Genomic DNA, 20,275 nt, shown 5'->3' on the forward strand with positions numbered 1-20,275 from the left:
GGACGGAGTGGGGCGGTCAGGGAGAGGGAGAGGATGCCGCTGCCCTGAGGGGAGCGACTCAGACACCCTCGGAGGGGCGGGCATGGGCTGAGCAGGACAGCAAGGCCAGCACTGCTGGTCCTCTCATCTCATGTGGGTAGGAAGCCGTGGTCCGGCCTTGGCACGTGGCCCTGGTCTGAAGCCACAGTGATGACACCACGGCTGAGCATGACTGGTCTCACGCCTGTGAATGCGACCCACGTGTCACGTTAGCCCGGAAGTTTCTGGGCCAGCCTTCAGGGTAAGCCCAGCTCGTACTCCGCACCAGTGAAAAAGGACAAGAAACGTGACAGGGCCGTGCTCTCCCGCTGCTTCCTGCCGAGGCCACGGCAGCAGGGAAGCGGAGGGCATGCACACCTCTGCGGCGGGGCAGGTGGCATGTGAGGGGTCCCCCGCGCTCCTTCCCGCTCAAGACAGGCAAGCGCCCTCAAGCCCCCTCACCAACCCCTGAATCTTGGCCCTGGATTTGGAACAGCCCTCTGGACACACCTTGGGCTTCCAACAGCATGTGGGCAGCTCGAGTGCAGGGGCTCTGCTGCCCCCCCCCCGGGGCAGACGGGACCCTCACCAGACGGTGCCAGCCGAGGAAATACTCACCGTGTCGGGGCCAGGCGAGCTATGACCACAGAATGAAAGCTAAGGAGAAAAATAAGAACAAAAATAGAAACTGAAAAGGGACGGGGAGGGCAGAGACATGGAGGGAAAGAGAGAGAAAAAGAGTTTGTAGAGCTCTGCCAGGAAAGGACGTATCACAGACAGAACAGGATGCGCCTCCACCGGGCATGGAACAGAGCCTGGCGTGCGCGTGTCCCGGTGCGGGTGCGCTGACAGGAGCCCCGAGCCCAGCGCTGCCCCCGCGCCCCGCACACGCGCCTCCGCCCGCTGCCTCTGCTCCCTCCTCCGTGGAGCTGAGGCTCAGGACTTCGCTGGCAGACAACGAGGATGGGGTCTTGTGGAAAGACATTCCGAGGGCCCGGCAAACCCAGCGCCCTGACAAGACGTCGGTCCCAGTCCCACGGTAAGTGGTAAAGAGCCAGTGGCCTGCACAGATGCCACACGGAAGCCTCACACGGGGCTGGAAGGGGGCGGGGGGGGGGCAGCCAACTCAGACACGGGAGAAACCGCAGCGGCACAGCCACGTGAAAGGAATTCACACCCGGTGTGTAAAATCCAGGTGGTTCATATGCACAAATGTTCTCACGTTAAGATGCAAAGGGAAACAGATGTTTATGTGCAGGGGTGGGGGGGGAGACCATCCGTGACGCAGTGAGGCTGGGCCCCGAGCACAGTGCCCTGCCCCTCCAGGCCTGGTGGAAGCTTCCCCATGTGTTAGCGTCCGCAGGACAGCAAATCGTATTTTCAGGAACACCTCCCTGTTTCCCACCCTGCACGGTTCCAGGGGCCGTCCATGGGGTGCTCATGGGCACAGCAGGTGTGCAGTTACTATGATGACTGCTGGGCAGAAGACAGTCTAGGGCCCAGGGAAGGGGCAGGTGTCACTGAGGAGCAGGGGTGGGTGGGGTGTGGTGGGTGTGGTGGGCGGCCACTGGGATGGGCCATTCTCCTGAGGGCTGGGGCTCGGGGCCTCTGCAGCCTCTTCCTTGGACAGAGGCTGAGGATGGGCAGCCCACGGGGCTCCCGTGCAAGCAGCACCCTCCTGCTCTTTCCGGAAGACACAAGGCGGGGAGGGGGCTCCACTGGCCACTTCGCTTGGCGCTCAGTGGGGAGCTGGTCATTTGGTGAGATCCGCCCCACAGGCAGGACTGACCCCAAGAACCGAACATCAGTGTGACCACGGAGATACGAAAACATCCCTAAATCACAGAGAAAGAACGGCCTTCCAACTAAGCAAACCGCACAGGAAGAGGCAGGGTTCCCTCCGGCACACTTGGGCACCTCGATTTGGGGAGCGCCAAAATGGGCTGAGAGGACAGAGCGCCTGTGACTCCACGCCTGGCAGGGCTGGGGGTCCGGGAAGAGAGCCAGCTGGTCCTCCCTGGGCCCCGAGCTGACTGCACGCCAGGACCTGAGTGTCCCAACCCCGAAGCAAGTGCGTTAAGGACCAGAAACCAGAGACTGGAGTTGGACAGACAGCCTGCTTTCAAGAGGAAAACTGGGTCTTCCAGGAGCTTGACTTTTAGACCAACCGCTTGGTGAATGTGGAGGAATCCTTAAGTCAGCATGACCACCAGCACTCCAAGGACCCTAGGTCGCCGGCCCAGTTCCCACTGCTATAGCCGGGGAAACTGAGTCTGGGAGAGACACGGCCCTGTGAGGCAGCACGGCTTCCTGTTCAACACCGCCCCGTGCCCCGGAACGTGCTAACCGGCTCTGCTCAGGAGCAAAACAGACCCTGACACCCACATGCATGTTACCTTTTCCTCCAGCTCCTTTATCTGCCTCTTCTGACCTTCTATTCTTTCTTCTAACTCTTTAATTCTCTGCAAGATTAAAGGAGGAACATCTTCACCATCAGAATATTCGGGAACCAAGGTGTTCGCTCATTCACGTGGTGGACAAGCCACAGAGCCGCTGCCACACTGCACCATGAGTGACCGGGGCTCGGCTCTAGCTGTCCCCTGGCCTCTGCCTCCCTCTTCACGTGGCCTCGGTTTCCCTGATGGACACAACCGTCCTCAGTCGGCTGCTCTGCCCCTCCTGCCCCTACAACTTCACATCATAAACCGTACGCTGGAAACCCCAGGGATCGATCCACACCCTTCCCAGAGGCCACCGCCAGCATGAAGAGCCACCGAGTGATACGACACCAGTCCCAGGGAGGACCCCCTTGTGAAGGTGATGCCGTGCCTGAACCCCTAGTGTTCATGTTGGTAGACCAGACCCATGAGATGCAAATCTGCGCATCCACGCTGGACCTGGATGCCTGAACCCTGGAAGCAGCCGACCTCTGGCCACAGCCTGTCTGATGGGAAGGACGGGTCCACAGGTACGGTCCTCACACTGATCACCCTGAATCCGGCAGCAGGTGTCCTGGCAGCTGACTGATGCTCTGGTCAGACGTTACCCAGACATTCACAGGAAAGCCTGGGTTACTAATTTATCTGACTTTGCAAGTTGAACACAGAACTTCCAGGCCCCACGGGCACACACAGGGAGCAGAGGCTGTCCAGTGTGCCAGGGTCCCTCACCTACTGTTAGAAATGGACCGGCCGGTCAAGAGAAGGCCAGGGGCTGCTCCCCAGTCCACGAGCTTCCCAGACCACAGCTTTACCACGTCCTTAACGTTGAAGGAAGAGGCATTTTAGAGATCTTGCGGTCAGGGGACCCAAGAGCGGGGATGCGCTACCCAGAGCCTGGTCTGACGTGTAGTGTGGCACAACGGCCTGCGTGGGAGGGCGTGGCCACTGGAGATGTGGCTGCCACAGGAGGTTGTGGCTGTGGAACTCCGTGCATGAAGCGCCCAGCCCCTCCCTTCACCCCCCTGCTGACCCTCCAGGCGCTCAGCCCCCCCTTCACCCCCCGCTGACCCCCTGCTGACCCCCCCAGGCGCCCAGGCCCCTCTTCACCCCCCGGCTGACCCCCCAGGCACCCAGGCCCCTCTTCACCCCCCTACTGACCCTCCAGGGGCTCAGCCCCCCCTTCACACCCCGCTGACCCCCCTGCTGACCCCCCCAGGCGCCCAGGCCCCTCTTCACCCCCCTGCTGACCCCCCCAGGCGCTCAGTCCCCCTTCACTACCCCCCCCCGCTGACCCCCCTGCTGACCCCCCCAGGCGCACCTGCTGCGCCAGCTGTAGCAGCTCCATGCGTTCCCGCAGGATCTGGGCGTCCCGCTCCCGCAGCTCACTCATGACCTGGCGTTTCCACTGCTCCACGGCCGCCTTGAGCTTCTCGCGCTCCTCCTCTGACAGGATCTCGGCCACTTTCGCCCCGGCCTCCTGCTGCAGGGCGTCGTACAGCATGGCTTCCAGCTCCAGAATGTGCTGGGGGCAGGAGGGGAGACGTTAGTCTGGCGGGCTGGTCAAGGGGAGCCGTGATCCTTCGGGGAACAGCGTCTCCAGGCCACCCCGCAGAGGGGGCTATTTCCTCCCCGACCTGCTTACGTGACCTGTAGAGTGGAAACCCAGTCCTGGAGTCATTATGACAAGAACATTCCCTTCCAAATGATTTTTGGCGTGTGCAACGAAACCTCTGAGGTAGATTCACGCTAACATTTGGGGAAACGGGTAAGCAGACATTCAATACCAGAGTAGGGGGACAGCCAGGAGGGAGCCAGAGGAAAGGACAGCAGAGAGAAGGTGTCTTCCTCGGCTCGTGGCCTTCCTCAAACCCTGGGTTTGTGAGCCCCAAAGAAGGAAGAAGGGCGGCACTCACAGGGGTTTATCTGATGTAAGGACAGAAGTGGGGCAGGTCCTTGACTTCCAGCCTCTCCCCAGGGGAGGCCAGGCCACTCTGTGGTCCTCAGCGTCACGTGTGGTGGGTCAGTCGTGTCCCCAAGAAGACACGTGCAGGTCCTGACCCCTGACCTTGTGCATGTGGCCTTATTTAGATCTAGTTCTCTGCAACTGCCGCCGTGTTAGGACGAAATCATACGGGATGGGGGCATCCGACGATCCAACGGCTTGTGTCCTTACGGGGAGAGGGGATTTGGAGGCCGTCACAGAAGACGCAGGGGAGAAGCCATGTGAAGAGGGAGGCAGAGGCTAGGGGACCTAGAGCCCCCAGGAGCTGGAGGAGGCAGGAAGGACCCTCCTCCGGGGCCTCAGAGGGCATGCGTCCTGCCACACCTGGATTCAGCCTGGCCCCCTGAGCTCTGGGAGACTGCCCCTCTCTCTCAGGGGCTCCCAGCTGCCTCGGACACAGCCTCACCTCCACTGGCCACGAGGCCCCGTGTGCCCGCTGCGCTCACCTCCCGGCCTAATCACCTCCACTCTCCAGATGATAGATCCCGAGAAACTTGTACCCTGGTGTCTGGTCTGCACTGCCCAACCTGGGTTAGGACCCCACCCCTGCGGAGCCGTGCAGTGCCCACCCCTTCCCTGAGGCAGCTGCTGTGAGTGGCCCCAGGTCACGAGACAAGTGGGCTTGGACAACGTGCACGGGGTCCCGCTGGGGACAGCTGGGGTCCAGGCCCTGCAGGGGGCTCTGGGGTGCAGGCCTCACCCTGTCCCTGAGGGCTTGGAGACAGAGAACCCTCTCATGCCACGGGTCCCCAAACGTGTAAGGGCCACAGCGCTCCCCGCAGCCCTCGGGGGAAGGACCTGTTGTCCCATAGACCCCCCCGTGAGAACACCCAGGAGAAGCAGGCTGGCCGAGTGGGAGCCGGGCCCTGGGACCCCCCAGGCCGGGGCTGAGGCTGAGGCTGATGTGGGAGAAGGCTGAACAGGGGCCGTGCTCATGTGGGCCGGAGAGCGGCCACTGGCGGGGCCTGCAGACAGGGAGGAAGCGGTGTAGGGCTGGGGTCTCACCCTTCTGCGGCCTCCCGGAAATCTGGTGCACAACCCAGAAAGCACCAGGTGCCGACGCACAATGACCCCTTTGCGGCAACTCCGGAGACAAAATGCACACCTTGTTATGGATCGCTACGGGTTCACCAAGAGGGTCCGGAGTACTTTAAAAGCTTTTTCCTCCGGAGGTTTTCCTGATACAATCTTGGAAAAAAACCAAATTCTTGAACTACAGAAACCCATCCTCCCATCAAAAACATAACCTCTTCAGAAATGAAGGGTCTTTTCCTTTAGGCAAAATGATTAGGAACAGTCCTTTCAGCTTTAGTAGACATTTTAAGGAATGAAAAAAACGAACAAACCAAAACCTTAGGACCGCGCATTTCATTGTTCTCGACAGCCACGAAATAAACCGTCCCGGCTGTCACCACAGCTCACGCTCCACGCCAGAAGAGCTTAGGTTCCGCGCAAGCATTTAAAAATAAATAAAATGCAGCTGGGGGGCCGCTCAGTGCAAGCATCATGAAGGCTTTGTGCAAAGCTGGGCACTAGAGAGGTGCGGTGAGGGTGACTCTCCCCCTGCCTGAGCGCCAGCCACGGGCACCTGCCAGGAGTCGGCAGCTTCCTGAGAGTGGCTACCATGCAGCAGGGACCATCGTTTCCCCTTAGAAACCCCCGCCGTGGCCTCGTGTCCACAGAGCAGGGAGGGTGTGAAGCCTGGGCAGTGGTCCGCAGCCCCCCGAGGGCGCCCTGCTGTCTGGGATGCGGGTACACGTGTGTGCATGTGCGTGCACGTGTGTGTGGGGAACCCTCTCTCTGATGCCCTGCACACTGACCCTTCTTTTTGGCTCCGATGCCACATATTCCTGAGCTGTATGCTGAGGAATGCCCAGGGCCTGGGGGTGAGCTGTCCCCTCCGTGCACCTGCCTGGTATGCAGAGCACAGGGGGCGAGGGGGGCTGTCCAGCTGGCCCCATATACTGTGAGCATTCTTCCCACCCCGCACCGTGCACTGGAAACAGGGATCTGGGCCCATATTTCTGGGAAGGTCCACCGGTGCCCGTTTGGCTCTCCGAGGCCACTGCCCTCAGCCACCTCCTCTGTGGGCTCCCGCAGGTATCTCCCAGCCCCTGGCTGGTAAGTGGGCCACCATCACCACCACCATCACCAGCAGAGGAAGCCCACCCTAAGCTTGGGCAGACGCTCTGCCCTACCTCACGGGGCCCGGGTGGGGTTCACGGAAGCTTCACGCTGTCAGCTTCCAGGCTGGGCAGGACCTGCTGGTGCCCCACGCGCCCTCCACACAAGTACCTCGCTGTCCTCACGCTCCGCAAGGCAGGAACTCCCACCTCTACTTACCACGCGGGATGTCCCCGGCCTCAGGTGTCCCACTAGTGGCAGGGTCGGTGTCAAACCCCCACCTGCTTTCAGCCAACCCTTGGGCGGCCTCGCCAGGGCCCCCGGACAGCTTTCCCTGAGCTGCGCTGTGACACGCTCTGACTTCGAGGATTGGCGGTCCAGAGGGACACAAACGCACGCCTGGAAGCACCGCGCTGGGAGGCGGCATGCACGCAGGGTGTGACTGCCGGCCGGGAAGATGTGTGGGCCCCCACCTCCGGGAAGCCCCCCATGGTGCACCTCTGCTTATAATCTGAGCGGCAAGGACCCAGTACCCGATCTGGGGTCACCCTTTTGAAACAAATGAGATTTCTCGTTGTCAAACCCACCAGTAAGGACTGTGTCACCGTGGTGGAGACGTGTCTGCAGGGACTCCCAGATCTCCATGTTAACCCAGCGTGGGGACACACCCAGGTCTATCCGCGGGGGCAAGTGCTTCCCATGGGCCACGCAGGTGTGCAGGCAGGTATGACGTACATTTCTCGGAGTAGCAGGTGCACACACACAGGGAGCCCCAGATAACGTCTCTTACAAACATTCAACTGTGTTTGATTGATGTGTGTGCGTTATGTGTCAATGGATCCTATTTTCTCAACTTGTTTTAAATATCCATTTGAGTTCTGCATTCATGGGGTGAAGTGTTTGCTGCCGGGGCAGTAAGGCATCCCTGGACCTCACTGACCAGGAGGGTGGAGTGCAGAGACTGACCCTGCGGCGGTCACACTGGACCCAGGCCCTGAGAGACACCACCTGGCGCGTGAACAACTTTCCCCGTTTCCACCGCAAGTCTGCACCCCACCCCCACAGGCTCCAGCAGTCACACGTCTCTCACCTTGTGAGCCTGGTCCAAGGACTGCTTCCGGTAGTCCAGCTCCTCATCCAGGTAGCCCTTCTGCTTACTGAACAGCTCCTGGAACACAAGAGGACCTGCGTCTCGGCCTCGGGCATCCACCTGGTGACGCCGTGCTGTACACACAAGGCAAGACGCCCACCAACCTTCTCACTCTCTAGGTCAACCATCTTCCGGTGCAGGGCCGCCTCCGTCTCTTCAATCTGCTGGAGCCACTGGACACAAACCGGAAGAGCAGGTGATGGCGACCTTTCGGCTGGCCACACAGGCGCCAAAGCCATCCCACCTTCCCCCAGGCGCCATGGACCGCCTAGGAGCGGGGGCTGGTTGGCACTGTGAACTCCGTATGCCCAGTGTCCAGGCACCCCCAAGAGTGTCCAGGAAGTTTGTCTCCCACTTCCCCAGGGAGAGAAGGGTCGTGAGCAGGGCTTTGGCGGGAACATGTGCACCTGAGCGCTCAGCCGGCAGAAGTCCTCCCCCAGTCCCGTCCCCTGCACCCTTGCTTACTGGGACTCCCTCTCCCCTTCCCGCTGGAGGCCCCAGGGCTGGGTGCTGACAGCAGGCCTCCCAGGCAGGCTCTGGCTGTGGGGTGGGAGGCCAAGGACCAGCTGTAGGTGAGGAGCCCAGCTGGGCTGCGCAGCCCCCAGAGGAGGGTCCTGGTGGGGTGAACAGAAAGCCAATGGTATACAGACCCACTCCATTACCTGGCCTTTGGAGGGGGAAACTGAGGCAGGGTCTGCCTTGAGACAAAGTCTGGCCAATCTGTTATCCGCAAACACAGGTGCTGCTGGGTGCTGTTTGACCCCAGCGTGTGCGGGACCTCCCAGGGCTGACAGCATTTGTGGACTGTGCACCCCACACCCCAGGAGCCCCTCCTCCAGGGACGGCATCCTCTCCCAGCTGAGCCCAGCCCTGTCCCAAGAGCGGCCACACAGGTGCTGTTACCTTTTCAGCCAAGGTCAGGACTGTCCTAGCTTGTATGACGACCACTTGCTCCTCATTGGTCAGATTCTGCACCCAAAGCAGACATAGGTACAGTCAGGGGCGGGGCTTCCAGAGGCACCAGACTAAAATAATGAAGGTGTGGGAGGGGCCTGGGGGGGTGAATGGGGGGCCTGGTGGGCGTGAATGGGGTACCTGGTCAGGGGTGAATGGGGTTGCCTGGTTGGGGGGTGAATGAGTGGTGCCTAGTGAGGGGTGAATGGGGTGCCTGGTGAGGGGGGTGATTGGGGGTGCATGAAGTGAAACTGATGGAGAGGTGCAGGGGGCTGGGGTCATAGGTAAGGTCACTTTTACTGAAATGGCCTCTTGGGGTCTTGAATCCCCTTCATTCTTGACCCCGTCGACTCTGATGTGCTGCTCTCTGTTCTGCCCCCTCCCGTCCTCCCAGTACTGGTGACCAGGACATTGTAAGTAGCCAGTGAGGCAGAAATGGTGGGGTGGGGGAGCGTAAAGCAGCAGCGATACACGTGTCCCCACAGTCCCTTGTCCACATCTTTGTTTAAAGCCAGCTTCCCGCATATATAGTCTGCGTTATTAATTACTAAAACCTGAGCTTAGAACTGTGGGGTGAGGGCTCCCATCCCCAGCGTCTTTGCCTTTTCTCTGCATGTTGTATTCATGCCTCTTCCAAGGGACCCACCCTGGTGGTCTTCTGGCTGAGGCCAGCTTTGGGGCCAATGAGCCTCTTCAGAGGCTACGAGCACTTCACGCACTCAGACTCTAACTGCTACCTGCAGCGGCACCTGCGTGGGAGCTGGGCTGTCGCCACTGCAGGACTCAACCTGTGGGGCAGCCACTGGTGGGCAGGGAGCATGGGAATCAGAGGCCAGAGCAGGGCAGCACCTGCTGGATCACTGAGCTGGAGGACAGCCCCCTAGAGCCCAGAACCTGTCTGCTCAGAACACCCTCCATCTGGGGGTGTGAGCTCCTGCAACGGCAGCAGAACCTCCTCCCTGAGGGAAGGGTGGGGGAGGAGAGAAGCGTCCCTGTCAACCCAGGGCCCTGCATGTATCATAGCTGCTGGGAAGAACAACTAGCCGTGAGAGCATGTGTGAGTACCTGGGTTTTGGTGCATGTGAGTGAGTGAGGTTGTGTGTGTGTGTGTGTGTGTGTGTGTGTGTGTGTGTGTGTGTGTGCTCGCGCGCGTGCATTTGTTTCTCTTTCTTTCTCTCTCTACTTCATGAACTACACTAATTTGACTAAGCGCCTGGCTCTTTTTTAAGAGCAGCCACCAGGATTGGGAGCCCAGGGTGTCTCAAGACCAGCGGTAGACTATACTTATCAGTGTACCTGGGGAGCCCAGGGTGTCTCAAGACCAGCGGGAGACTATACTTATCAGTGTTCCTTGGGAGCCCAGGGTGTCTCAAGACTAGAGGTAGACTATACTTATGAGTGTACCTTGGGAGCCCAGGGTGTCTCAAGTCTAGCGGTACTATACTTATGAGTGTACCTTGGGAGCCCGGGGTGTCTCAAGTCTAGCGGTAGACTATACTTATGAGTGTACCGTGGGAGCCCAGGGTGTCCCAAGACCAGCGGTAGACTATACTTATCAGTGTACCTTGGGAGCCCAGGGTGTCTCAAGACTAGAGGTAGACTATACTTATGAGTGTACCTTGGGAGCCCAGGGTGTCTCAAGTCTAGCGGTACTATACTTATGAGTGTACCTTGGGAGCCCGGGGTGTCTCAAGTCTAGCGGTAGACTATACTTATCAGTGTACCTTGGGAGCCCAGGGTGTCTCAAGACTAGAGGTAGACTATACTTATGAGTGTACCTTGGGAGCCCGGGGTGTCTTAACTAGCGGTAGACTATACTTATGAGTGTACCTTGGGAGCCCGGGGTGTCTTAACTAGCGGTAGACTATACTTATGAGTGTACCTTGGGAGCCCAGGGTGTTTCAAGACCAGCGGTAGACTATACTGTTCAGTGTACTTTGGGAGCCCAGGGTGTCTCAAGTCTAGTGGAAGAATATACTTATCAGTGTACTTGGGAGCCCAGGGTGTCTCAAGACCAGCGATAGACTATACTTATCAGTGTACCTTGGGAGCCCAGGGTGTCTCAAGTCTAGCGGTAGACTATACTTATGAGTGTACCTTGGGAGCCCAGGGTGTCTCAAGTCTAGCGGTAGACTATACTTATCAGTGTATCTTGGGAGCCCAGAGTGTCTTAAGACTAGCGGTAGACTATACTTGTCAGTGTACCTTGGGAGCCCAGGGTGTCTCAAGTCTAGCGGTAGACTATACTTATCAGTGTACCTTGGGAGCCCAGGGTGTCTAAGACTAGCGGTAGACTATACTTATGAGTGTACCTTGGGAGCCCGGGGTGTCTAAGACTAGCGGTAGACTATACTTATGAGTGTACCTTGGGAGCCCGGGGTGTCTTAACTAGTGGTAGACTATACTTATGAGTGTACCTTGGGAGCCCGGGGTGTCTTAAGACTAGCAGTAGACTATACTTATCAGTGTACCTTGGGAGCCCGGGGTGTCTTAAAACTAGCAGTAGACTATACTTATCAGTGTACCTTGAGAGCCCAGGGTGTCTCAAGACTAGCGGTAGACTATACTTATCAGTGTATCTTGGGAGCCCAGGGTTTCGAAGACTAGCGGTAGACTATACTTATGAGTGTACCTTGGGAGCCCGGGGTGTCTTAACTAGCGGTAGACTATACTTATGAGTGTACCTTGGGAGCCCAGGGTGTTTCAAGACCAGCGGTAGACTATACTGTTCAGTGTACTTTGGGAGCCCAGGGTGTCTCAAGTCTAGTGGAAGAATATACTTATCAGTGTACTTGGGAGCCCAGGGTGTCTCAAGACCAGCGATAGACTATACTTATCAGTGTACCTTGGGAGCCCAGGGTGTCTCAAGTCTAGCGGTAGACTATACTTATGAGTGTACCTTGGGAGCCCAGGGTGTCTCAAGTCTAGCGGTAGACTATACTTATCAGTGTATCTTGGGAGCCCAGAGTGTCTTAAGACTAGCGGTAGACTATACTTGTCAGTGTACCTTGGGAGCCCAGGGTGTCTCAAGTCTAGCGGTAGACTATACTTATCAGTGTACCTTGGGAGCCCAGGGTGTCTAAGACTAGCGGTAGACTATACTTATGAGTGTACCTTGGGAGCCCGGGGTGTCTAAGACTAGCGGTAGACTATACTTATGAGTGTACCTTGGGAGCCCGGGGTGTCTTAACTAGTGGTAGACTATACTTATGAGTGTACCTTGGGAGCCCGGGGTGCCTTAAGACTAGCAGTAGACTATACTTATCAGTGTACCTTGGGAGCCCGGGGTGTCTTAAAACTAGCAGTAGACTATACTTATCAGTGTACCTTGAGAGCCCAGGGTGTCTGAAGACTAGCGGTAGACTATACTTATCAGTGTATCTTGGGAGCCCAGGGTTTCGAAGACTAGCGGTAGACTATACTTATGAGTGTACCTTGGGAGCCCAGGGTGTCTTAAGACTAGCGGTAGACTATACTTGTCAGTGTACCTTGGGAGCCCAGGGTGTCTCAAGTCTAGCGGTAGACTATACTTATGAGTGTACCTTGGGAGCCCGGGGTGTCTAAGACTAGCGGTAGACTATACTTATGAGTGTACCTTGGGAGCCTTGGGTGTCCTAAGACTAGCGGTAGACTATACTTATCAGTGTACCTTGGGAGCCCGAGGTGTCTTAAGACTAGCGGTAGACTATACTTATCAGTGTACCTTGGGAGCCCAGGGTATCTTAAGACTAGCGGTAGACTATACTTATGAGTGTACCTTGGGAGCCCGGGGTGTCCTAAGACTAGCGGTAGACTATACTTATCAATGTACCTTGGGAGCCCGGGGTGTCTTAAGACTAGCGGTAGTCTATACTTATGAGTGTACCTTGGGAGCCCGGGGTGTCTTAAGACTAGCGGTAGACTATACTTATCAGTGTACCTTGAGAGCCCAGGGTGTCTCAAGACTAGCGGTAGACTATACTTATCAGTGTATCTTGGGAGCCCAGGGTTTTGAAGACTAGCGGTAGACTATACTTATGAGTGTACCTTGGGAGCCCAGGGTGTCTTAAGACTAGCGGTAGACTATACTTGTCAGTGTACCTTGGGAGCCCAGGGTGTCTCAAGTCTAGCGGTAGACTATACTTATGAGTGTACCTTGGGAGCCCGGGGTGTCTAAGACTAGCGGTAGACTATACTTATGAGTGTACCTTGGGAGCCTTGGGTGTCCTAAGACTAGCGGTAGACTATACTTATCAGTGTACCTTGGGAGCCCGAGGTGTCTTAAGACTAGCGGTAGACTATACTTATCAGTGTACCTTGGGAGCCCAGGGTATCTTAAGACTAGCGGTAGACTATACTTATGAGTGTACCTTGGGAGCCCGGGGTGTCCTAAGACTAGCGGTAGACTATACTTATCAATGTACCTTGGGAGCCCGGGGTGTCTTAAGACTAGCGGTAGTCTATACTTATGAGTGTACCTTGGGAGCCCGGGGTGTCTTAAGACTAGCGGTAGACTATACTTATCAGTGTACCTTGGGAGCCCGGGGTGTCTTAAGACTAGCGGTAGACTATACTATGAGTGTACCTTGGGTGCCCAGGGTGTCTCAAGACTAGTGGTAGACTATACTTGTCAATGTACCTTGGGAGCCCAGGGTGTCTTAAGACTAGCGGTAGACTATACTTGTCAGTGTACCTTGGGAGAAAAAAAAGTTCTGGGTGGTGGGGTTGCCTTCTAGCGCAGCTGAGCTGCTCATTGGGCAGGGGGCTCAACAAGTGCAAGATGATGGATAAAGGGCAGCTGGAAGATGGATGGGTGGTGGGTGGATGGATGGACAGAGGATAGATGGATAATGGAGTGTGGATGGAGGATGAAGGATAGATGGATAGAGGATGTATGGAGGATGGATGGAAAATGAATGGATGGATGGAGGATAGATGGAAGATGGACTGAGAATGGATGGATGGATGATGATGAATGGAAGATGAAGGATGTATGGAGGGAGGATAGAGGATGGATGGATGGAGGATGGATGGATGGAGGATGGATGGCAGATGAATGGATGGCTGGAGAATGGGTGGACAGAGAATGAAGGATGGATGGATGGAGATGGATGGATGGTTGGAGGATGGATAGAAGATGGATGGATGGATGATGAAGAATGGAAGATGAAGGATGAATAGACGGAGGATGGAAGATGGATGGATGGAGAATGGATGGATAGAGGATGAAGGTTGGGTGGATGGATGGTTGGAAGATGGATGGAGGATGGATGGATGGGTGGATGGAGGGATGGATGGAGGGATGGAGGAAGGATGAATAAATGGATGGAGGGATGATGGTTGGAGGGTAAAGGGTGGAGGGAGGATTGGATAGATGGAGGATGAAGGGGTACAGTCACTCAGTAATCAATGATCTTCGAGGAGTTTGCTGTAGAATTTGGAACTGTGCCATAAATAAGACTTACAGATTCTTTATGGTCTCTGCCCTTCCCCCAAAACCAAGGGAGTGGGAACCCCTGAGAGTCTGGGATATCTAAGGTACCAGAGGAGCTGCTGCCCCCACCCTCATCAAGGTGTGGAAAGCCTTAAAGACTGACGGGGATTCCAGAAACTGAGAACACGTGGCCAGAGCATCATGGCCAGTGGAAATGGGTGTGCACAGCAGAGGGTTCCCCATCCTGGCAGAGCAGCAGCCCCGAAACCCAGGCTTCTGGGAGCTAGTTGCCACCCAGCTAAGCCCAGGAACGTGAGAAAGGGGCAGGATTGCTCCCAAATTCCAGGGGCCAACCCAAGCAGCTATGGCCCCAGGGAGGGTGCAGGCAGGCAGGGCAGCCATGGCAGACTGGCAGCAGGACTCACGGGGGTCCCTGGACCCTGGGGGGCTGATGGGGTTGGGGGCTGGCATGAGGAGGCATGCACAAGTCAGGAGAGCGACATACACTTACGGCGTTATCCCCCAGGATGTCCAGCTGCTTCATCAGCTCCGTGACCAGGATGTCCTAGAAGCAAAGAGAGGGAGACCCAGAGGTGAGTGCCAGCCGGGTGGGGTGGCACGGGGTGCAGGGGCGGGAGGCAGGGGTTTACCGTCACGCCTTCAGCTTCGCAGTAGGCCTGGAGGGGACTCTTCCCGTCTGCGAAGGGGGTGTGGTGGAAGTTGATGGCCGGAGACTTCCTCTCCCTCTCCTAGGACAGAGAGCAGGAGGCTGGACTTGGGCGCTGTGCTGGGGGCCACCCAGGGACATGGTGGAGACACAGGGGCCAGCGAACGTGGTCTGCGTTTGTGAAACAAAGCCCAGGGACAGCAGAGGACCTCTGTGCAGATGGTGGCGGGAGCAGGGCCTCCCAGCCCGGCAGGTCCTGGAGCCCCGGCTCAGCTCCTCAGCTCCGTGTTCCTCCGTCCCACCCCCACCACGGACTTGCTGGTCCGCCACGAATCCCTGGGCTGTCGGGAGGCGTGGGAGCAGTGTCAATGTCCACGGCCTACCAGAGCGAGCCCCTGGGGACAGTGCTGGTGGTGCTGCCCCCCTCCTCTCCCAGGGCCACAGCAGGAGTCCTGGAGGCCAAGGGGTGGTCACGCGTGCATGCATGCACGTGCTCGCACACACACACGCACGTGCCCACTAGCCAGGGTCATGACCTCCTCATCGCCGGGGGTCCTGAAGGTAGCCAGGACTGAGGCGGCCCCGGGGCTATGTGCGGGCAGCCATCAGTGCAGACAGCAGCCCAGGTCACGTCCTCCAGCCTCAGAGATGGCCTCCCGGCCAGGAGTGACAATGGAAGGTGAGGGCAGCCATGTGGCCGTCCATGTGTGGCTGGACCCTTCTCTGAGGGAGACTGGCTCCCGCTTCCTCCTCTGCAGGAGGCCAAGGTCACAGGGGAGGATGGGGGCCCAGGACAGCCGCGCACAGAAGGGCACCTGCTCACTGGGTGGCCCCCAGCTGCCCGCACTTGGCCTCTTAAACGAGCAAGGAGCAAACATCCACTGGCTGACCGCCGTGGCCGGGCGTGTGGCCCCCACTCAGCACAGCTGCCACCGTCACAGCCCCACAGGGCACAGCCGTCATTATCCAGCCTGATGGGTCTGGAAGCAGATGCTCACGTCTCATTCATTTTGGGGTTTCCTCCACAGCCTTTGTGCAGAGAGATGCCCCCTTCCAACCCACCCCCTTGGGGTCATGAGCAAAGGCCCAGGTCATGAAGGCCAAGCGCCTCCCTCCATCACAGCAGCTCCATGGGGTGGCGGCCTGCTCCCCCCGCATCCGGTGCCCATGCCTGTGGCGCACCTCGAGTTCCAGGATCCGGAACTCCAGCAGCTCGTTTTGGTCCCTCGCATCCTGGACCTCGTGTTTTAACCGACCCTCTTCTATTTCCATTTGTTTAATCTGTAAAATAAAAGGCAGATGAGATGCTGAGGTCCTGTGAGGTCCACTTCCCGGCTTTCCTGACAGCTTCTGGCCATCTGTGGGGTTGGCGGACCTGCCTTGGCACCCAGACCCCTTGCTCCAGCCCGAGCTGGCTCATCGGGGCGGGTGGGTGGGGGAAGCAGGGGCAGATGCAGGGGCGAGGAGCACCCATCAAGGGAAGAGATGCTAAGATGTCCCCGTGCGGCCCCGCTGTGGCCAAGACAGGGCTCCTTCGAGCCCAGGCTGACCCAGAACCTGAAGGTCCGTTGCTGTCCAATGGAAGGGCCGTGAGCCGTAGCTGCCGGGCCCCCTCCAGAGCTGACTTTACTAATTACGGGTTTGTTCAAACAGAATCAGAAACAAGTCAACGTGACGTGTGAGGTCCGCACCTTCCAAAGGGTGAACGCAACGCATCCTGGGGAGCACAGCCTTGTGAGAACAGGGAAGGGTGCACTGGAAGGGCGACCACTGGGGCACATGGCCCGGCCCATCCTCCCTGAACTGAATTTGGGGAACTGAATGTCCTGCTGGGATGCTCGGGGGGGGGGTGGAGATGGATCCAGGGGCTCAGCGTCCTGCAAGGTGCCATTGGGGGCGAGTTCCTTCCATGGTGCCCGGTGTCACGCTGCACAGCCAAGGCCACGGGCAGCCCCTACCGGGAATGTCCCCCCATGCGCATGGTAGCCAGAGCGAAGCCCAGGGTTGAAGTGTGCGTCTGATCACTGCAAGTGTGCACACAGCGTTTACGTGTGTCATGAGCGTGTGTGTGCACGCGGGTGTTTACGTGCACAGCAGCAGGTCAGTGCAAGCAAGCGTACGAGGAGTACGTGTGCACACAGCATTATATGCACACGTGAGCGTTTAGGTGTGAACGTGTATTCGTGTGCGCACATGGAAGTGTGCACACCAACATTTCCATGCACTCAGGTGTGTACGAGAGCACCACAAACACAGCTGCCGTGATGTAAGGCACGTGCGCACGGCCCCCAGGAAGCATGTGGGCGTCACGCATGATTCCAGACCTAACAGCCCCGCATCAGGAACCTGTGCAGGACTGGCCTGTGGCCCCCGGGCTTGGTTCAGAGGCTGCTGGTCTGCGTGGAGCACGGTCGCGCCCCTAAGGCTCATGACGACGCCCTAGCTGGCTCTTCTCTAGAAGGGCTGTGGCTGCTGGGGCAAGTGTCTCCGCCTCTGCGTGGCCTTGGCCCAGGACAAGGCCTGTGGCTGGTGGGCCACATGCAGCACCCTCACCGGGGCAGGACGATGGCCCTGGTGGCCTTTCTGCCTCTGAACCCACAGCCCCTGCTCCCGCCTGGGTCAGAGCCTCAGCTCCAGCAGCTCCGGGGCGCCACCCACTGGGGACCGTGCCAAGCTGCCCAGCCGTGCACTGTGCTAGGCTGTGCTATGAGCCCCGAGAACGGGCTGAATTAGGGAGTTCGTGGGTGTAGAACGGGCGTCTCACCTGCAGGAGGAAGGGCAAGTGAGGCGGCTCCAGGCAGGAGCTCAGGCCGCTAATGGGGACAGGCCAGCGGGCACCATGTTTTCTGGCCCATCGCATAAAATCTTCCAGCCCAAGAGCTCCAGCCTGGGGGTGGGGTGATGGGGACGATAGTGTTTTGGGGCCTCCTGTTACCCAGAAGCCAGGAAAACCCACAGCCAGGCCTCTGCCGGGGAGGCTCAGGTGACTCCAGACACATTCACGGCTGCTGGGCGGACCCAGCTCCGTGGAGCCTCCAAGGACCTCCTCCCGGAAGAGAGTCCCGGGGGGCAGGGGGGGATACTTTCTCGGGGCTCGGGGCATACCTTCTCCACAAGCTCTTGGTTCCTTCGATACAGCGCTTGCTTTTCCTCAATCCACTTCATGTCCTGGAAAACAGAATTAGATTGGAGAAACAAATATGCCCCAGGATTAACGCAAAGCCAACATTTAAATCACGACTCAGCAGAACGGAGGACCCGATGGAAGGCCTCAACACCCAGCTTCGGCAGCAGGCTTCTGGCCACCGTCCTGTCATGCAGCCAGTGAAAGCCCACTTTCCCCCGTATTTCCCGGGAGGGGCCTGGACGGAAAGCAGACAGAGGCAGCCCGCTTCAGTGGGACCCCCCGCACCACCACACGGCCAGGCACTCCCGGCCCATGCCAGCCCATGCCAGGCACCAGTGGCATATGGTGCCATGCGGGGGTCACGGGTCCAGGGACCTTGACACGGAGGCGGCAAGAGCCTGGGTCACTCGGGGGGTGTCCGTCCATTCACGCTCAGACACACAGACGGAGGCAGGCTTTTGTGCTCTGGTGAGAGACGTGCGTGGACGCCCCGCCGACCTGCCGAGGTCAGGTGTCTCTGAAAGTTTTGATGCTCTGTCCACCAGCAGCACCCTCAGTGAGGTGTCGGGAGGAACGCCCGCTGCCCCAGGCACCCCACTTCCTTCCAGGATCTTCCCAGCAAAGTCATCTGTGACTTGGAAGGTTCATGTCCGCAAATGAAAGGCACCGCGTCCTGCTCGTGTGCAGCTACCCCGCCACTGCCCCTCTTCTCCAGCACAAACGGCACAGCGTGGGGCCCAGGCATCCCACTGACGAGGTCCAGGCAGGGTCCGCGAAGGCTCCTGAATACCGTTCCGTAGCCTGAGTGCATGGGACCCCGGGGGGAGGGCTGGTGGCCCTGGGGGCGCACGAGCCAGTCCTGCATGTTTCAGGTGAACGGCTACAGGGGCCCAGCCCTGACTCCGGGGCTGCACACACTCAGGCAAGGGTGTGGGCAACATGACCCTGTGTCACTCAGGTCCTCCTCTCGTCCATCCCACCATCCACCCAGCAGTGAACATGTTGAGGACCACTGTGGGTCTGTGCAGGCTTGATGGCGAGCCAGGCACTTTCCCGTGCAGCCCCTCCTGGCCCTTCGTGGCCATGCGCCAGCCTCGTCTTAGGTCCACCTGAAGCTGTGCCATCCAGCAGGACTGAGGCTCGTGGCCACGGGCGATGGATGACCCCCACCCCCAGGATTTGAAGAGCCCATTGGTGACGATGGGCATCGGGGTGAGGGAGTGACTGGCCGTCTCCAGGGGCAGCCCTGGCCCTGAGCTGGGGGGAGAGACAGGGCCAGCCCAGGCCCCCTGTCAAGGGTGCAGTGCCCTTCCTCTGATACGTGCTCCTTTCAGTGTCTGCATTTCTTAGCGGGGAGCCAGTCTGCAGGGCACAGCCCCCCCACGCACCCATGGACCGTCTGTGTCCCTCGGGCGCCCTCCGTGTTGGTGGGGCACCCCTGCTCGAGCCTGCAGGGGCCGGGCTCTGTGCACTCACCTGCCCCTGCTCGGCCAGGGTCTGTTCCAGGTCTTCTATCCGCGTCTGGGCTCTCTGCACCTCTGCTTGCAGCTGCTCACGGGTCTGTAGGACGGGAGGACGGATACATCAAACTTTCTCTCAAAGCCAGGACGGAGGCTTTCAGTGGACCTCCCGCCTCCGCTAACGGGGAGGGGGCCCTCTGCGTTTGCAGGGGAGGCTCGGTGCGGGGAGGGGGCCGTCCGTGTTTGCAGGGGAGGCACGGTGCGGAGGGAGCGCTTGGAGGCTCGTGTGGAGCCAGCAGCCTAACTTAGATTACGGGGACGTCCTGCAGACCCGTTCTGAGGGATCGTTAGGGGCGGTCTCCGTTGACCGGATGAAAGAGCCGACGGGGGCAGGGCACTGCGGGGCATGGGGCATGTACGCTGACACGGAGGATGTACGCTGGGCCTGGCCATCGGCCCGGCCCGGCCCGCACTGGCGCCCTCTGCCGGTCCTGGGTCACCTCCTGCTCTGCATTCTGCGTGCACTTGAACAACCCTCCCGCCCCCCGCCCCCCGCCCCGTGCCCCCTGCAGAAGCCCACCCTCAGTGCCCTGAGCCATAGGGCACCTCATTCCGATGGGTGTCCCTGCTCCCCGGGACCAGCTTTGGGCAGATGAGAGCGTTTGGGCCAGCTGGGCACAGGGTCAGGCGTCCTTCAAGCTGAGGAGGACGGGGTATCCCCTGGCCTGGCCCTGGGTTCCTCTTCGGTGGATGTCAGCGGACTCTGGCTCTCCCCCGCCTCCCTCCCCGGCCTCTGCCCTCCTAGGGCTGCGGTGATACAAGTCAAGCTGGAGGGAGATCCTTTTGCTGACAGGGAGTAGGCCCAGTGACTGTCCAGGCAGCGAGGACAGATGTGGTCTGGGGGAACGGACCCCACTGA

The 20,275-nt window shown here is 58.9% G+C and overlaps 1 protein-coding gene across 28 annotated transcripts in view; it reads right to left on the reverse strand.

Annotated features, from left to right (window-relative positions):
• Positions 1-20,275, reverse strand: part of JAKMIP3 (Janus kinase and microtubule interacting protein 3) — a 111,089-nt gene that overhangs the window by 14,951 nt on the left and 75,863 nt on the right. For 14 of the 28 annotated variants that reach the window (XM_087862539.1, XM_087862540.1, XM_087862538.1 and 11 more), the window contains 11 exons: positions 19,373-19,456; positions 17,875-17,937; positions 15,952-16,050; positions 14,753-14,851; positions 14,608-14,667; positions 8,639-8,704; positions 7,840-7,908; positions 7,676-7,753; positions 3,778-3,981; positions 2,415-2,480; positions 637-675 (listed from right to left, as the gene is read on the reverse strand). In XM_087862539.1, the coding sequence (XP_087718665.1) occupies positions 637-675; positions 2,415-2,480; positions 3,778-3,981; positions 7,676-7,753; positions 7,840-7,908; positions 8,639-8,704; positions 14,608-14,667; positions 14,753-14,851; positions 15,952-16,050; positions 17,875-17,937; positions 19,373-19,456 (927 nt within the window). The other 14 variants (XM_087862546.1, XM_087862553.1, XM_087862560.1 and 11 more) reach the window with 6 other exon arrangements.

The sequence above is a fragment of the Ursus americanus genome, chromosome 6 (genome assembly GCF_024610735.1).
Source record: "Ursus americanus isolate L20-20 chromosome 6, mUrsAme1.1.p, whole genome shotgun sequence".
Taxonomy (NCBI): Eukaryota; Metazoa; Chordata; class Mammalia; order Carnivora; family Ursidae; genus Ursus; species Ursus americanus.